Source organism: Eleginops maclovinus, chromosome 1, assembly GCF_036324505.1.
Source record: "Eleginops maclovinus isolate JMC-PN-2008 ecotype Puerto Natales chromosome 1, JC_Emac_rtc_rv5, whole genome shotgun sequence".
NCBI classification, from domain to species: Eukaryota; Metazoa; Chordata; class Actinopteri; order Perciformes; family Eleginopidae; genus Eleginops; species Eleginops maclovinus.
Window position 1 is genome coordinate 7,167,816 of NC_086349.1, and position 15,336 is coordinate 7,183,151.

Consider the following 15,336-nt stretch of genomic DNA (forward strand, 5'->3'; position numbering starts at 1 on the left):
AAATACTGTTTGATGTGCTGTGTCGTGTTAGCGAGCTAGCAAGTTAGGGGAAAGATTCTTCAAAAATGTAACCACTAATGTGATTTGTAGACTAAAAAGTGAACAGCTAAATGATAAAAGACATGCATTGCAATAGACAATGAATTGGAATTGCTTAATTCAACTCAGAATGCCAATTAGAGCTACACCCCACATGGTAACAGATGGTTAACAAAGACTAGCAGGAGCAGTTAACACATTTTTAACTGTGTGATGGCTGCTATCTGCTGGATAACTCAGTTGGTAGCAGTAGTCTGGAGTGCCGATGTGACGGTGATGCACTAGGATGCATGCAGAGGGTTGATTCCTATTTAATGGGATGCTGGCAAATATGTGTACATGTATCGAAAGAGAGCTGCTGAATGCTGTGCACGTTTCGACCAAATCCTGCCAAAGACCCACTACTCCTGGTTAATGTGTAATTTTCCCCCAAAATGTTTAATATTTAAAGATTTGTGTCTTTTTCAGTGGAAAAGCTACAAGAAATACATTTTTTGTCTCTTTGCATAGAACCAAATGGTAGAGAAAGTACTAGCTTGAACCAAACGGTACAGAAACTTAGCAGCTATAGCTGTTCAACAAAGTCAAACTCGTAGCATCCGAAGAACCAGGTATTTTACTGAGAAAAGTTGTTGGAGACTAAACCAAAGATAAATAGAAAGTGAATAATATATATACGGAAAATATGACTTTAATGGAATGCTAACGATGCTTAGTGTTTTTCAGCTTGTTTCGGAGTTCTTCAGCCCTATAGTGCCGATAATATGTTAATTTAGTATGATAAAAGCCTCTGAATAGAGGAAATACTGCAAAGTTTTGATGCGAATATTCTGAATGATGGTTTACTTGTGTTTTTTTATATGCAGTGCAACAAGTTGAATACTGGACATCTGGACTCTGTATTGCAGAATGAAAACAGAGGCATTTATTTGATATTAAATGTTTCTATTTACTTTCCAAATAACGGCTTAGCGCTAAGAAACTATACCGACAATTGGTCATTTACTGTGTAGGCTACATACATTGCTGGTGCATCAGATGCAAACATAGCAAAGTTATGTTTGATTTAAAAAGAAAGTCTTCAAAATGATGACAACATATGGCAAATGCAATTTCCCATCTGCTGATCTTAGACGACACACTTATGATACAAGTGGTTCTTCTTGTTAACTTCCTATTGAAATCCAGGAAGGATTTCCAAACTTTATTTTAAATCTGAAAGAATAAAGGATGAACAGATGTGCTGTTAAAAACATCTTGTAATTATGTAGCTGCAGATTGAATTACATCCTCTACTGAAGAGTCCTTTTAAAAGATTAAACAGGGGAGTGGAGCTTGAGGAATGTATTTCCTTAAAAATAATAATACTTTTTTTCCTAATGTACAGCATTGATCTCCTTTGGGTTGGTTCCCATCATGCCCTAGGTTTTCTGTAGGCTTGAGAATTTGATTAAGAGGGTATTTTCCTCCAAGCCATTCAGCAGACTTTTAAAAGGTGCAAACACAATAGATTTACCTTCTACCGTTTGAGTGAAGAGGTAACCACACATGTACTTACATTTAAATATATAGAGGCTATGCATTAGGGAATATTAGTTAAATTGGCGTCGTAATGAAAATACAATTCTATTTAGCAGAGGTGTAATTGAACACAACAATATATTCCCTTCCCTTTCTCAGAGAGGGGGCCCATATATCAGCCTAATTACCGTAATAACAGCGATTGAGACTAGGATCTTGCCATTTCCTCATCTGTTGTTATGAAGCCATTTGAAGATGCTGAAAAGCTCCTGAGAGCACTGTATGCGGCCCGATGCGCACCAGCCATCTCACACTCTGAACAGCATTAACATTCAGAGGCTGATGCCGCGGGCAGCCCGATCATGCAGCAGGCGGCATCTATTTTGTAACAAATAACAAATAGAAGAAGGCATATGTTAATTTTCTACTTGTCTCACAGGATTTTGTTGCTCACACTGGCAGTAAAATGAGACTACAATCAAGTGAAGTCAATTTTGCTAGCTTTACACAGTTCATACTTTTCATATTGTTTTCATTTCAGCATCTGTCTTTTATCCCTTCCAATTTCTCAAACAACAAATACATTGAAGCAGTGGTTTCCTTTAAAATGACTAATAAGGACTTACCAATGTTAATTATGTTTTCTGCATCAACATGCAAGATATATCCCCAGCAATTAAAATAAATTACAGTAACTCATCTCAGTAGTATGATTTCAGATGAATATCAGTTTTAATGGACTGACTTGTCTGGCACATGTTGGAGGTGGTTAGCCACACCCAAACAAGATAAATGTGAATCACTGTAATAACAAAGTGGCCTTATTTACATTGTGTTCTTATCTGATGTGCAAATGCGTTCGCATTTACGAGTCACACATTTTTCAAAGTAATGTACAAAGCACGTATGAACCAACAAAATTACGTTTTGATTTACTATTAAATATCTAGTTCACTCATTGGCTGACTGCTTGGTAAATCGTGCGTTATTTTCTGTCTTTCTGTGAGAAATACAATACCTGTGACGTGTATATGTGGAGCACAGTTTGCTTGAACTCCAGAAAAACAGTGTGTGCCTTCCCGAGAAGATGAAAGGAAATTCATGAATTATTTTTTAATCATCCACCGCCCATTTCATGATTTTGAAATGCCTCCATTTGGTGCTTGGCTATTGTGTCAAATAGGCCTTGCATGCTTCTGTCGGGTTAAGCTGCATACACATGATACGCAATATGCTCTTCTCTCAGCCGAGGATGGGTAGGCTCGGCTTAAAATGACACAATTTCTTGATGTTTTTGTAAAATGTGACCTTTTTTTTCTAACGTACACTCTGTATCTCCAAGATATATTGCCCATTTAGGGTATAGATTTTCTATATTACTGAACCTATATTACACTCACGTTTTACCCGATATTACAACCCTGTAACAGCAATTTTACAACGATATAAAATCTGTTACAGCAATATTACACATATAACATTATACACATATATAACACCTTTATTCCACCTATAATACACACATTGAACCCCCATATAACACCCATATTACACTTATATTATACCCTTGTCACACCCAATTTACACTGTTATTACATCCATTGTAAACAAGCTAATAGTAAGATGGAGGCCTAGGGAGGCTTGACGCCACAAAGAAATATCTCCTGCACATCCTTTTATCGCGGCTGTAATTACCACATTCCATTTGTCAAAGAAATAAACAATCACAAGCCCCCCACAAAGCAACCGCCCACAGCTATCTGCTACCTCACACATTGTCCTTCATCTTCCTCCTCTTCCTCTGCCTCTCTCTTTCTGTCACACGCACAGGCTCATATTAATTTGACCCTTTATCCTCGCCATATATTAGTCTCTCACAAACACAGAGGCTCACTCTCATACACGCCCAACCCACTCATTAATTCAATCTCTGGTGGGGATTTATTTTCTTGCTCATCGCGCAAAAACACACAGAATCTCCTGAGCGCTCTCATCTTCATTTCTCCGTCCCTTTCCCCTTCCTCCCACAGTAACTGGGTTTTCACGGATGTATGCCATACTGTAGCTCTCGAGCACTGATTTGCAGCGATCGCCTGAGAGCCTTTCAATGTTTATCTTGGAGATAATGATAATGCTTCAGGGTGAGCAGACCCAACTCATCGCAGCCTTTTATGGCCTCAACAATCACAGTGTGGATCTTAGAGATGACTATTACTGAGAGATACAGCATTAGATAGAATCACTGGAATATAGAGATTGGCAGACCAGAAGAAGATTACATTTAAAGTGGTTTCCTTTTAATGTATATGCTAAAAGATGTTTTTTCAAGCATTTTTCAGATATGTGCTGAAATTAAGTTGTTTTAGAGAAAAGTTCAGAAACCACATATCACATGATCAAATTAGCAATTACTGTGTCGATTTTGTAAATGGCTCAGTGGGAATTATCTGTTATATTATAATGGACTAGTGATGGCTACATGTATTCTCCAAATGGTTGGAATTGTGCATGGTTTCACAGCTAAGTGGTAAAAGACAGATTATCTTTGCTGAGAGCAACTTCAGAGGCTCTATCTTTTTGTATGTTCCAGCTTTGAATATTATCAACAAGCCAAGAGCCGAGGGCATTGTACCTGGCTCTGGCCGTGTAATGCCAAATCGATACCTTGTGCGCTTCGGCTTTCACAAATGAAAAATACAAGCTGATTTGATCAATGTACAAGAGGGATGTATGACTTAAGGCTTGTTCTCGCTCTGGTAATACAAGACAGATCCATAGCGCAGCCTCAGTGTTTGAAGAGGGGAGGTTAATCCATGAACCGTACTTAGTTGGTGCAGTTTGAACTCATTTTTATTGACCGATTAAAACGAAGCAGGGGCATAAGTTAAAGATGTCTGAAGTTTACACAAGGACTGGTATGACTGATTAATTAAAAACACACAGATTCCTGTGAAGTGTCACTGTTCTGTCAGGAGAAGCTCAGAACAGAAGATACACTTCAGTGGCATTAAATAGATATTTTTTAAAATCATGTCTTTTAGTCAATCTGAGACAAAGGATTTCCCCAGAAGAAAAGCACATCTGATCTACCAAAGTAGTTTCATGACGAAACAGTCACAGTGGAGATGAAAGTGGAGTTCTTATTCATTTCATGAAGTGATTTCTGGAGCTAGTCATTGCCTTTCATTATAAAAGAATTGATTGCATCCACCTTGTATAAAAGAGTTTCAGTCCTGCCTTGCAATTTAATTTTCACTATATTTTAATCATTAATTGAAATACATAGTAGAGCTTCCTGTAAGTCAATGCTTCTTCTACTATATCCAGGGTTGGGTAGGTTAGTTTTTAAAGTTATATTATAGTTTCCTTCATTTGTATTACCTCCACACGAAATATGAAAAACCCGAGAGAAAAGAAAAATGCTATTTATTTGAAGCAGAAATGCGGAAGAAAATTACAGCAGAATGCAAGTTATGCCCAACAGCTGGAAAAATGTTATTATTCTCCAAGAACTCGACTCTCACATTACTGTTGCCGGATTTTAGCTTAGATCTAAATTAACCAAATGCAAATTTCACAGTTTGGCCTGAATTTGGTTTGCTGGACCAGAAAGTGAAGCGATTTGCTCATTTTCTATTAAAAATGCGATGCCTGTCTGCTAAAAGAATCATCCTGATGAACTCTAAGTACATTGTGCCTTAAAGTTACTTGCACTGTACTCCGATGTTGTACAGATAATAGTGAAATCCAGCAAGGGAAAGCATTTTTTTTTTTGTAACCTCGATAACTCTATAGTGCCTGTGTAGATTTCTTTAAGTGCAAGACTCATGTCTGTGAAATATGCTCTCTATGGTAAATAATCAAATGTCTAAGGAACTAAAGAGTTCACTGTCCCCTTCCTATTCCTGAAATTCCCACTATCTTTTCGCAAGTAACATAGTCTCGATAAAAAAAAAAAGCCACATTCTTAAAGAGATGTCTTCTACTATAAAAATAATGTCCTGCCAAGCTCCACTGAAAAGAGAACCCTCACTTTTAGTTTGACTGTTAAACTTGACTCTGTGGTTTGAGTTAGATCATGAGAGAAGGATATTGCAGGAAGATATAAACAATGAAAAGGGAATCACAGTTTTGCAAGTAAGAGGATTGTTGTGATCCTGAAGAGCTCACTGATCAGGGAATTACGAGTTGCCAATTCTAGGGATTTCTCAAAGTTCTGTACAACCCATGGTATTGTAAGACTGTTTGGACAAAACTGTCAATGATAACTGACATTTACCATTCAGCCGGAGCCCTTATCAAATTTGATCATTGTTCCCGTGCTTGTGCCTTGCCAGCTAAAAAACACACTTGAGATATATTCCAGTAAAAAGCCGGGATCCATAACCCTAACCCTAACTCTTCTAAAAGGCAATCTCACAAAGACCATGAGTGATGTTGCCCTTTGAGCACTCCATCAACCTGGGTCATATTTTATGAGACGTGAGTTTACAGTACACGGAGTGAACGTTCAGTTCTGCAAGTGACGGACAACTGACAAAGTTGTTGTTGCAGAAGCACATTGAGAGATATACAAATATGTACATAAAATAATGAATCGATAATAGGCGTTACATACACTAAAATACAAATTGAATCATTAGCGGACAAATGCCATAAACAAGGGACCCTGACACTCATTAAGTGACAGCATTGTGATTATTAGCAGCAGAGTCAACAGGTCTCTGTACACAATCAACACCAGGCTAATATATGACATGTAATAAATGTAATTATCTCTATCCCAATATGCTTTAGGTAGCTTGTCAGCATTCAGTTAAAGTAGCAGCATGCAGGGCTCCACAGTAAGTGTATATTAAGCTTTAGTGTTTGCGTGGTGTCTCTAAAGCTATGACTTCAGAATCAGAAATCAGAATCCCTTTATTGGTCCCACAGAGGGGACATTTTAATTTGCTACAGCAGGACAGAGCCAAAGAAAATATGCATTATAAAAAATATATTCTGTATATATATCAATATAAAGGAAAACACACAATTTACAAAATGCACATCCCGAAGGATATAGCAACTTCACGCTATGGTTTCCTGACCAGAATTCTATTGAGGTTATGAGTCCTGGGTTTTTAAGGCTTTGCTAGTGGCCTCTTGTTGCTACGATGTCTTTGTTGCAGAGGTGTCGTGCCAAACCCTGCACCTTTCAAACAATCTTTCTTCCTGGTTCTTACATCGCCTGTCATTTTTTATTTTTCTGGTGGGGAAATGCATACAGGACATTTTTCTTGTCATACTATAATTAATGGAAACCTCTCATTTCTTACAATCCACCGATTTGATTTTTTTTTTATGGTAGCAGAAGGCTTAGTAAAGTACTTAAATGGTTCTCTTGTAGGATCATTCCTTATTAGGGCTGTTTAATACACTTAATGCGTGCAACTAATCAGCAAACGTTGATGTGTAAACCCCAACTTCCTCCCGTAATTCCAGCACAGATTTTTTACCATGTAATGCATGGTAGTGAAGCGGATAAATTGGTCCAAGAGACATCTCATGACATCAGTAAGAACCATTCAGTGTAACAGCACAAATACCTCAGAACAAATGTTCTACGTTCGCTTTAGGTGTGGTGAAAAGAAAGTTGCACATTAGTGTGAGATGCTGGACAAGTTCACCATTGTAGGAACAGATGGTGTTGGCAATATGATAGCAGCTTCATCTATACTAGCATAAGTGGTACATATCTTTGGAGTAGTTGACACATTTACCTCTTTTAAGGATGTTGTGTTTTGGCCTGGTCTGTTTTTCTGTCCTGTCCTTATTTTCATGAATCATTGTGGAAAGGTGTTGCATGAGCCAAGGAAGAAACCATTATTCTCAGTGGGGATCCAAATCACAGAGCAGATACACAGATTATGTTTCATTTTCGTTATCATTGCAAGGTTGGACATTTTTGCTGCATTCATGTGTGAAAATGCTGTTGTGACATGTTTTTGTAGCGTCGATGTTGTTTCTACGTTAGAAGAATGTGAATGCAGCATCAGCCTTGGCAAATTCCTGCGCTAGTGTCATTTAGACCTTAAAACCCAGTGTGAAATAAATGTGACGATCTGATATTTTCCCTCTTCGTTGACTTTTAATTTTTACTCCTTTTACTCTTTTTGTATTCAATTCCCAGTGAAGAGTGAACTAAATCAAAAGTTATGCCGAGGGCTTGATGAAGCCTTTATGCAGTGTTTATTTAACACAAGTTATATACTCCTCCTTCACTCTCTTTCACACACACTCACACATCCCACCCCCCTTGTAATCAATCTCAACACCACAGGAACTTAAAAGGAAGATGTCACCTTTTTCCATGTTTTAATTCAGTGTTAGGACTGCTGTAATTATTGTTATCATACTGGCATTTGTTGACTATCTTTGTCTGTTTCTGTGCAGCCATGTTCACAGAGGTGCCTCATGATATGACTGCTCAGAGCGGTCAGGATGTGGAGATGGCCTGCTCCTTCAGAGGGGCGGGGACGCCTTCGTATTCCCTTGAGATCCAGTGGTGGTACATCAGGAACCATCTGGACTGGACGGATAGACAGCCCTGGACAACCAATGAGGTCAGATCATAACAGGAACTCTGATTTACTTCTAATGCTAAATATATTGCTTTATACATTTGTTTCAAACTGCAACTTCTTGGCACATTCAATAATGTAGATGACCTATGTTCATAATTTATTTAAGTAGGTTAGTCCATTATAGTGTTTTAATAAGTCTGCTTTTAGTTCATGAGCAATGTATTTTTTAAATGCTGCTGTAACAAGAATCCCATATTTGGATCAATAAAGATAATAATCTAATGTAAAAGTTTAACTCCTAAAATGTAGGAACAAAGCAGCATTGCTTACAAAAGAAGTCGGTCAGGGAAAGAAACACAGGCAGTCAGAAAATGAACAGGTTACATACATTTATTTGAGCAAGAAAATGAAGCTTAATGTTAAAATTATTACACAAACCGTAGTAAACATCCCTCACAGGTTAAAGACGCACTTCACGGTTCAAATTTGACTTAAAGTTCTTCCTGCAGTGGATTAGACGTTTTTTTCTGTGCGATGAAGGATTATTACCAGAATCTCATTGTGCTCACGTTTTATTTCCCAATATGTAGTTTAGATTATTCAACTGTTGAATTTGTAGTATTGTTTAAACGCATATGTTCCGTATCCTTTGTACCAATTTAAATTGACAAAAGTAATATCCCGCTGTGGGACGGATTTCTGATTATGATTCTTTAATTAAATGGAATCCTTCTTTGTTTTCCTCTATGTTGTACAACACTTAATGTACTGTTATTTCAATTTAAAGCTTTTACTTGTCCTTGTCAAGCTCAATTAATACATGTTTGGCCACTAGGGGCCCGAGCATAACCTTTACAAGCAGACAGTTCAGCAACCAACACCATTTCCCAAAGTAAAAGTGTTTTTGCTAAATTCAGACAAACATAGGACAAAATAATCTGCATCATTGTTGACAAAGCTTCATAGAGCTAAGGGAAATATGCTATCAGTAACACAACAATGTGATCAATGTTTAAATGTAAAAACAAAATGATTAATGCAGCTATAAAAGAGAAAGGGTAAACCAACATTTTTGGAAATTCTAGGTCAATAAAACCAACAAATGATAGTGAAATGCAGTACATTTCTTGCATGGATTATTGGGAATCTATTTTTCAGTTGATTCATATATTCCCATTATATGTTTGTAACACTATCTAATTGTAATTTTGTTTTCTAGGTGGCTCCTGATGAGGAGACGCCAAAGGATGCCACAAAAATAAGTGTAAGTTAACCAATATCTGTTAAACCTCTCTGAGAAAAGCATGTTTGCCTTGGTGTAATATTATGAAATGAGGCACAAACCCTTTATGATGACATGAAAACATGTTGCTCTGAATGATCAGCAGATGTTGTACTTGTGCTGTATTACACACACATCTGATTTTCAGCTGCCGTAGACGCTCCACCCTTTATTGGTTTGTAGAATCAGTGTGTCAGCCGAAGAGCAGGCAGCACTGATGCTCATGGGCGGGGAAGTGTCCTCCTTAAGGGGGCATCACCAGCAGTGCATCATCTTCGGATTTTCATGAACACTTCCAGTATCTTTATGACTTCACACCCAATCTGAATAATAAACAATGAGGGGGACAGTGTGGGAAGTCAGCAGAACTTTTTTATGTCTTCTCCGGTGTCTAGGCACACAGTTTTCCCACAACAAGCAGCCAGGCACAACAGAGAAGTGACAGCAGTTACTTTTTTACTTTTGTTTATTGTAGAATTCAGCAGAATGTATGAACTAATGCACATAACCAACCAATGCTACTGGCTACATTTAAAGGGGCCCTATTATGCTTTTCTAAAAAAAAAACTTATTAGGTTTTTATGCTTGTTAATGGTCTGTAAAGGCTAAATTCCCAACGTTTCTCTCCCACACACTTCCAATTTAATTTACCGACCGCTGCAGTGCTGCTCGTCCACCGATGTTTAGTCTGCCGTTAACTCACGGCAGCATCGGATGGAAAGTAGCACACAAGCAACTAATGCTTATCCCTTATCCCAATAAGTGAATGTGTTTCAGTTTGAATTGACACTTTTTGGAATGTCAATGCCGTTATTAAAGTTTCTCTGATATTAGACAGGTGATGTTAGCATACGTAGCAACTGAAGCCAATGTAACTCTCTTGAATTTTTGTCGTTTCACATTGTGGCATATGCCGTTTCTTACAGGCATATTTTTACCGGCGTATTTTTCATTATGGTTTTACTTTTGTTACCGATGAACTCATTCCACAAGATAGCTGCTATAATAAAAGACAACAACAAAACTTATGAGGCAGTGTGCTGGTCTCCAAAACAGGAAATAACAGCAAACGGATGGTCATTCAAAGTAATGTAAATACAAACAGCATTACACTATGCCTGGTTAGTGTTGCCTCATTTTATATAAGTGTATTTTTGCGTGTGGTCGCTTAGGTCACTTTGCTCAGTGCTACTGCCCTCGCCGTAAGCGTGACGTATTTGGTTCTTGGTTGTGACAGGCAGTCGAGTGGGGCCAGATAAGAACATGTGCTTAATAGGGCACTCACTCCGAACTGGCCCTGGAACTGCTTTGGTGGGAAAGGGGCAATAGTGACATACAGTATCTATGTAGCTTGTATAGGCTACAAACCTTAAAGCATTTAAACGTGTCATAGAAGAGGCACAAAATACAAAAATTAAGCTGAAAATGAGCAGAATAGGGCCCCTTTAAATTGCATGGAAGCAGCTATGTATGTCAAAGTGAAAAGAAAATGTAAAGTTAAAAATATCACATATGCAAAGATGTGTTGTGAGGAAACAAAAGCACTCAGAAAACATGAAGCCTCTCTACTTCCTCCGAAGAGGCTAGATGCTGCTGATTCGCTATAATGAAAGCACCAGCTGTGGTTAGTCGTGTGTGTGTGTGTGTGTGTGTGTGTGTGTGTGTGTGTGTGTGTGTGTGTGTGTGTGTGTGTGTGTGTGTGTGTGTGTGTGTGTGTGTGTGTGTGTGTGTACAGTTTGAAAATCATTATGAGCTTTATGAATGTCGGCCCACATTCGTACAGCAGTATGAAAACATGCATGATGAATAATGCTACCAAACAACATTAAGCTAATACTTATTGTCACACACACACTCATGCAGGGAGCAGAAACACACATACTGAATGCTGCTCAAAAAGAGGAAGGTGGATGATAAACAAAGTTGTATTTATATCTCAGTGCTTCACATGTCACAATGTCCCCACTCTCATCATCTCAACAGTGCTTCTCTGTGCATTTCTACTTTAAAAGCCACAAATGGATTTTTTTTAATCAGCAGCTTTGTCTGAGTGTGTGTGTGTGTGGGGGGTGGGTGGAGGGGGGGAGTCATCTGCTGAAAATCTCACATTCTTTGTACCTCTCTATCACTGTATCTGTCTATCTACACACATGTAGATGCTACGCTTTGCAAACGGAGCAAAGCATTATTTATGACAGGCTTCCATAGAGTTCAGAGATATCTTGTGTTTTACTGAGTCTGCCTACTAAACAACTAAAAGGTAAAGTATACAGATATAAAACAGGGGAAGACTGATGGCCATGGGTCGGCCATGTGAAGGGTATATTTTGATCTTGTGATGCAAAAAAGTTATTGGGCTTTTTTTTCTACTTAGATTTGTTAGAAAATGTTTTCAACTTTAATTGACCAAACTTATTTGGAAAGTTGGGCTTATTAACACATGAATACTGCTGTGTAATATCTGTAACATATATATTTAAGGAGTACGACATAAGACAAGCACAAGTTTCAGCAGTGGGCCGTATTCCATTATACTTTGAGAATTTGCTTAGGGCCAATTCAAAATGGACAAAGGGCGGCATTTGGCCCCTGGGCCATACATAAAACGACATAGGATAATATGTTGAATAGCAGTGAATAAGTTGGTTCAACTCAATGAAAAGATATTATAAAATGAATATAAAATCGCTATTTAAACTTAAATTAATACCTATCGTTGAATTTTTTAAAAATGGATAGAACAACTCAATTAAATAACTACTGTTGACTAATGAAAAATAGTGAATTCAAAATAGCAGGCTGTTTTTATGACAAACTGAGTAAAAAACAACATAGTATGTCGAAAACATGCAAAAAGTGTACATGTCGAAGAAATGCAGAAAACTTCCTAGTATATTATGTCAAAATGATCAGAAAAACTATATAAAAATAAAGTGATTCAACTTAATAAAATAACTGTAATTAACTTGTAAAAAATAAGTTGCTTCAACTCAATGAAATAGCTAATTTTATAGCTATTATAAAATGAATACAAACTTGCTATTTAAACTTCGATTAATACCTATTGTTAAACACACAGTGTACACTAAATTCATTTTTTATCTGTTTATCTCTACCAGGTTGTTAAGGTTGTAGGAAGCAACATCTCACACAAACTCCGACTCTCCCGGGTCAAGACGTCAGACGAGGGCACCTACGAGTGCCGCGTCATCGACTTCAGTGATGACGTGGGCTCCCGCCACCACCGCGTCAGAGCTTACCTGCAGGTGGTGCCAGAGAGCGATGTCAGTGAGGGTACTCATAGCGACAACTTCGAAGCCCTTGATGACACCAAGGGAGGCGCTGCATTTGTGGACGGGGACGAGTCCCACGGCGGCGCCAAGGAGCATGTCCATCACCAGAGTCACGGGCACCACCAGGAGCACGGCAAGCGGCCATCGTCATCGGCACACCAAGGCCACAGCCACAGCGGCAGCACTCAGCAGCACAAGGCGGGCAGAGAGCTGAGGAAGAGGGACGTGGACAGGAACCTCAGCCAAAATGACTGCACCAACGAGCCAAGCTGCACGCTGTAGACATTCGGCTTATTACACCCAAGTGATAGATTACACAAGGATTGCATTACATGATGTGTGTCACCGCATAAAAAGCTATTCTTCCCACACAGTAGGAGCGTGTGCACAAATCCAGAATGCCTAGAAAGGGCTTATTTAGAGCACGGTGATTTAAACTGTTCTGGGGAATGTAGCTTTTTCTTGCTGTGCATGGGACTGCTTCACGACATTCAAGATGGGCTGATGTGTAGATCTAAGCAGCTCCATTGTTTCTGGCCTCAGCACTTATTTAAAAAAAAGACTTACTATAACTCATGCTTTGTTCGACTCTTGTACTTAAGATACTGTAAATGACACAACCCTGCTTTCAGGCTCATTCTTCTTCCACTGCCTTACTCTTTCGTTTAACACCCTCAGTAAAAAAGGATAATATTAATAATACTTTTTCCAACTGGGTCTATGCCCAGTAAAAAAAAAAATGCTCCTTTTCTTCTGAGAGTGCACTGAATGAAACTAAACCGCCAGTAATTTTCCCTGGAAATCTTTTTCCGAGTCTGATTCCTTACGGTTTTTACATTCATCTGATATTTTTGTGTTTCAAACAACGAACACTAATCTGTATGCACCTGATTCTTCAGCAATGTATTCTGTGTTTATTCGCAGGCGGGAAGAAACATGCTTTCTTCAGCAGAAACTCATCAAGGTCCCAGAGCAGCAGCGCTCATCAAGGACAGATACAGCCTCAATTCATTTGCGTTGGAGTGTGGGATTTCTAACAAAGCACATCACTGTATATTCCCCTTTTGAGCTCATGAATCTGCAGCCCAACAGAAAATGTGATTTTTGTTCACTGCTTCCGCAGGTTGAATCCATTCATGGCCGTTCAGGCTGAGAGAAATCAATCACGGGGAAGATTAACAGTTTGGAAAGCCATGAAAAGATCCAAATCTGTGCTACTAAATTAAAAAATCTGACTTGGTGTGCCTCTGAATACACTCTTTTTTTGTCTAGAAATCAATTAAAAAGTCATCTTTTTTGGGAAGAGTATTGCTATATTCCTATCCAAGCTTAATGCCCTTATTACAAATACTCATCAATCATTTAAAAAGCCTCTATCCTCTCCACTAGCCTCTAATCCACTCTGTACATATGACTGTATAATATGAAATAAAGTGAGTGCATGTTCAGTAATTTTCTTAAAAACTTTTTCAACCAACCATTCACAAAGACAGTTAGGATACTTTTTATCATTTATGTTTTCGGTTAATTAAAAGAAAATCCATTAATTCTTTTCTACTTTAAAGTCCTTTCAAATTGTTTTTAAAAGCAGTTTTCTGTTGCTTTACCGCTCTCCAGAAGTGCTGTACAGAACGATGAATGACATTCTTTTCATAGCTGCACAGAAAGGGGTCCCCCTTATGTATCTTAGTACTTAAAGCAGTATATCTGAAACTTCTGTACTGTATGTGCAGGGCCGCCAACATGAGTGTTATCTTATTTTAAGCGTGGAATTACTTTTGTGCAGTTCAGGAAGATTGGAAAGGCTGTTTACTTCTGCCAATTTTGTAACTCGATGATAATCTCTTTGCTTGTGAAAAGCACTGTGAAAGGGTAAAATGAAAGTGATTGTGGGAAATAAAACTGGATACAACCTTGAGCATCTTGGAAATGTTCTTAGTGAGACACTTATATTGGCTGTTCATACTGCCTCAAAATTAAAGAGTGTGTGTCTCAAGGCCATGTGGGGCTTCTCTGTTCCATGACAGGAACCACACCCCTCTGGTTATTCTTGGCAGACCCAGTTATCTGGGAGCGTGGAGTAATGATCAGTGGGGTTGTTTTTATTCCAATGAAGATTTGATGTTTTGTAAAGAAGAAATCAGTTGGGGAAAAAAGAGGGAAACATGTACATTTCTTCTAGAATGTTTGGTCTCACACTTCAGTGTATGGCTTTATCAAATGAAATAAATTGTATATGAAACAAACAGTGAATCTATGGTCATTTTCTTATTGATTTAAAAGTTATAAAAAGGTTAAAGCCCTCATGAACTCGTACAAAACATTTATATCCAAAAGGTAAGCATTTGTCCACTTAAACGTTAGCTTGGGTTTAGCTTCTGGTCCCTGCTGCTAGTGTGGGTTAAGGAGAAACAGTCTTAGGCGTGTGTAATAGGTGCTGCCACAGCTCCCCCCATTGCTGCTGATGACTAATGGTGCTATTGTCAGCACTGGCAGCAGGATAAATAGCAACAGCGCAGTAAGAGATAAAGAGGCGCTCTGCTAGCGTTAAGCCAGGCCAGCTAAATACAAATACGTGGCGATCGTGTTTCACTCTGGAAGCCTCATACATTCATTACGGAGCGATGAGGCGCGC

The 15,336-nt window shown here is 38.5% G+C and overlaps 1 protein-coding gene across 1 annotated transcript in view; it reads left to right on the forward strand.

Annotated features, from left to right (window-relative positions):
- The window catches only part of LOC134867536 (V-set and transmembrane domain-containing protein 2-like protein), a 45,703-nt gene extending 30,765 nt beyond the window's left edge, over positions 1–14,938 (forward strand). Inside the window, exons 2-4 of the mRNA XM_063888190.1 lie at positions 7,996–8,165; positions 9,346–9,390; positions 12,528–14,938. Coding sequence (XP_063744260.1) covers positions 7,996–8,165; positions 9,346–9,390; positions 12,528–12,983 — 671 coding nt within the window. The 3' untranslated portion in view covers positions 12,984–14,938. The remainder of the gene's footprint in view (positions 1–7,995; positions 8,166–9,345; positions 9,391–12,527) is intronic.
- The last annotated feature ends 398 nt before the right edge of the window (positions 14,939–15,336 follow it).